Genomic DNA, 3,267 nt, shown 5'->3' with positions numbered 1-3,267 from the left:
TTACCTATTTACTCATGTGGTATTGCAATCATTTCATCCTTGTTTGATCCAAAGTAAAGAGGAAATAATTAAAACATTTACAGTACACATTGATACATGTAATATTTGTAGATTTATTGTAGCGTAAACCAATACAACTACCAACAACTACAGCAGGATACACAGAAAAATACTTTTCCACCCGTACAGAAAAGTAGCAAAAACACTTTTCTTTTTTACACGTAGAGAGAAAACAGGCCGTTTGGAAAAACTGACAGAAAATATTTACATTAAATGAGAATACTGGATAGAAACCAGCATTATGATCGTCCAGAGACAAAAGATATTTTTCATGTGTGTGTGCCTCCATTGAAGTATGTGAGCACAAAAGAGGTAAAACATAAAGTTGACAATTTGTAGTTCTTCAAAAGAATTGATGTCAAGTTGCTGATTGGTAACATCCAGTATTGTCCATTCCAGTAACATACAGCAGTAGGGCCACTCTTTAAGCACAACTTTGTGTCACTGGATCTCAGGGAATCATCCTGCACCAGTTTCACCAGTAGAATGTTTTGGTGAGGAAGCTGGCGGCGCTGTTGAGCCAGCTTCCACTAGAACTGTCCTTCGCTGTGGTGCGAGAAATTGCTCGGTCGACCTCCCTCTCTGGGCTCTCCTCCTCCTCTGGGAGGTAGTCTGGTATAGCTGAGTTTTGCTGCACTTCCACTCCAGATGACTGCAGAGGGATTAAAACCTGAAGGGAGAGAAAAGTTACAATTCTTCTTGGTTTATCCACTCTTGGATACGTCAATATCATACTGTCAAGTCAAAAAGTGTGCTCTTTGACCACCACTCACCTCTTCTCCTGCCTCGTTCTTCACCACCTGTTGGGCTGACAACACTTTGGTGGAAGCGATGGCTGATGCCAAACTCTGCAAATTAGGAAACATAGGCGAAGCAGAGGACTGGAATTAATGAAAATCGAGCAGAAATAAGGTGTGCCATTTTCTTACTCCAGATTGTATATCAGTGGCTTTGACAATGCAATAATACCCAATTTAAATATAACAAGAGTTACCTCAGTGGGCAGGTCTGAGCGGATACGGACAGTACATCTCTTGGAAGCCATCTGGAAGGTGAAGCTGATCACTCCTCTGACCTTCAGAAGAGCCTCCTCACACAAGCCTCGCTGGTCCTAGATAAGAATCGGACACTGCTATTATTATTAGTTCACCCGCTGGCCTAATAACCACAAACAATAGCGAACACATGAGTGCGTGTGTGCAATCGTGTCAGTCAGCCTACTCACAGTGCTGTCCAGCCCCTGGATGTGCAGAGTGACAGATTTGGCCTTCTTGTTGGAGGTGTTTATAAAGAACTGGGATTTCTTTCTCTGCTGCCTCTCAGCTGTGCGTGGCACGGGATTAGCAGGTGCATTCAGAATGTCAAACACCTCCTGGGCCAAGGCCGAGATGTCAACAGACAGTCCCTCCCTACATGGAGATGGAGATATGTTATATTTAATGTAGCCTGTTCCAAACACAACCCACATATCTGAGCTCTTCAGCGATTCAAAGTAAATTACATGGCACTTTAGTCTGATCATTTGGATGTATTTAATCCATAATCCTATGTTTTTCTTCATTGCTTATTTAACTACTAATGTATATGTGCCATAACTTGAAATGCAGAAAGTTCAAGCAAGTATTAAGTACAATCACATAAACATGCAAAGAAAATACTTTACAGACAGCTCGCAAGAGTCACCAGGATAGTAAAGAAAACATCAGCTCACCTCCCAATTAGGTTCTCCAAGCTCACCATCATACCCAGTTCATTCTTCATGGTGGAGATGTTGGGGGACAACTCAGCCAAGTAGCGCAGGGTCTGAGGTCAGAGGAAGGTCAAAGACAGATTAAAATATATACCGTTATGCTACGACTTACCTATTACACAAGCTGCCCTGCATTACAACTAACTCCATCATTTTCTACCTTTTAAGCAGCCTTTGTAAGTAGATTTTTAGAGACTAAAGACAAGAAACGCAATGACTAGTCAATCGAAGGAAAATTATTTGCTAATTATTATTATTATTTTGATAACCGATTAATCGTTGCAGTCATTTTTCAAGCAAATATGTCAAACATCCGCTGTTTCAGCTTCGTAAATGTAAAAATTGTTTGAACTGTTTGGTTAGACGAAAGAAGCAGTATGAAGTCACTTTGGGCTCTGGGAATTTGTATACAATTTTTTGACAACAAACTGATGTTTAATTGATTAACAAACTAATCAATTAAACAATTAATCGTGAACTCAGATGCTTGATCGTTAATGAAAATAACTGTTGCAGCCCTCTAATGACACACTTGACTTTGATCATTCATAACTAAATATTTAGATGCCTTTACTTGTTCTTAAAGTTACATCATTGTTACAGTGCTGTAGGGAGAAAACAACCTGTGAAATCTCTGCAAGTTGATTTTTATATCTGTCCTAAAAGTAGGAAATCACATTAAGGAATGTTATATTAAGATAAAAACTACTAAAACTTGGGAAATAATTGGCAGTAAAGGTATTATAAAGCACGGTAACACACCAGGCCAAACATCTGTCACCCACCTGAAGAGTTGCAAATAGCACGTCTGGGTTCTGGTGGTCCAGGAAGAGAACCAGTCCGGGGAGACAGCCCTGGTCCTGGACTATCACCTCTCGGTTCTGCGGCTCAGAAGCCAGATCCCGCAGCTGACTCACCACTGACAGTGCATCCATCATCTTTGTTTACTTCACCAGACCTGAAACTGAGATCGGGAGATTAGCGTCATTAAAGTGTGGATTCACAGTTAGCATGATCAAAAGTTTAACGCTAAACGATCGACAAAACATAGTATGCGGACGATAGACATTTATTTTTACGGTCCAGCTTGAAGTTTTTAAGCTAGGAAACTAGACGTACGAGGCGAAATGGGTTTAAAAGCGGCACATTCAGTTGTCCTGTCAAGTCACAGAGTGAGCTAGTTAGCTAACGAAGCTAGCGTTAGCTACTTTCGAAACATGAGGAAGCTGGCCACCTTTTAAGAAATACATCTCCAGTTGCTTCGTTATACCGTTTAAACACAAAACTGGAGCCTTGTTGTTACAACTCGCAACACTATAAACGCTCTGAATGTGCGATAAAAGAAGCGAAATTAAATGAAAAAGTGTTTTCTTACCGAGGAAAAGTAGCAGCTCGTGCACAAGAAATACAAATTTGGTGCTAGTTTCGTGACACGCAATTGGTCGACGAGCCGTTAC

General features: G+C 40.7%; 1 protein-coding gene across 3 annotated transcripts; it reads right to left on the bottom strand.

The window, feature by feature from the left end:
- Positions 1 to 89: 89 nt before the first annotated feature.
- On the bottom strand, positions 90 to 3,257 carry armc1l (armadillo repeat containing 1, like). 3 transcript variants are annotated; one of them, XM_073493011.1, is made up of 7 exons: positions 3,186 to 3,257; positions 2,596 to 2,774; positions 1,772 to 1,863; positions 1,286 to 1,469; positions 1,055 to 1,171; positions 834 to 908; positions 90 to 730 (listed from the first exon to the last, which is right to left on the bottom strand). In XM_073493011.1, exons 2-7 carry the CDS (start codon positions 2,746 to 2,748, stop codon positions 536 to 538), a joined length of 816 nt encoding a protein of 271 aa, XP_073349112.1. In that variant the 5' UTR covers positions 2,749 to 2,774; positions 3,186 to 3,257; the 3' UTR covers positions 90 to 535. The 3 variants fall into 3 exon arrangements, with proteins under 3 accessions (XP_073349112.1, XP_073349113.1, XP_073349114.1); XM_073493012.1 differs by lacking the exon at positions 3,186 to 3,257 and adding an exon at positions 3,045 to 3,161; XM_073493013.1 differs by lacking the exon at positions 3,186 to 3,257 and adding an exon at positions 2,930 to 2,997.
- Between the last annotated feature and the right edge of the window lie 10 nt (positions 3,258 to 3,267).

This window comes from Pagrus major, chromosome 22 (genome assembly GCF_040436345.1).
Source record: "Pagrus major chromosome 22, Pma_NU_1.0".
Classification (NCBI taxonomy): domain Eukaryota; kingdom Metazoa; phylum Chordata; class Actinopteri; order Spariformes; family Sparidae; genus Pagrus; species Pagrus major.
Note: the sequence above shows the minus strand (reverse complement) of the source record. Positions and strands in the feature narration are given on the sequence as shown.

Excerpts from the sequence above, each read along its gene's own strand:
- armc1l (XM_073493011.1), bottom strand. The coding sequence starts at position 2,748 with ATGATGGATGCACTGTCAGTGGTGAGTCAGCTGCGGGATCTGGCTTCT. Across the intron at positions 1,470-1,771 it reads TTGGAGAACCTAATTGGGAG|GGAGGGACTGTCTGTTGACA; the intron begins GTGAGCTGATGT and ends ATCTCCATGTAG. Across the intron at positions 1,172-1,285 it reads TCCAGGGGCTGGACAGCACT|GACCAGCGAGGCTTGTGTGA; the intron begins GTGAGTAGGCTG and ends ATTCTTATCTAG.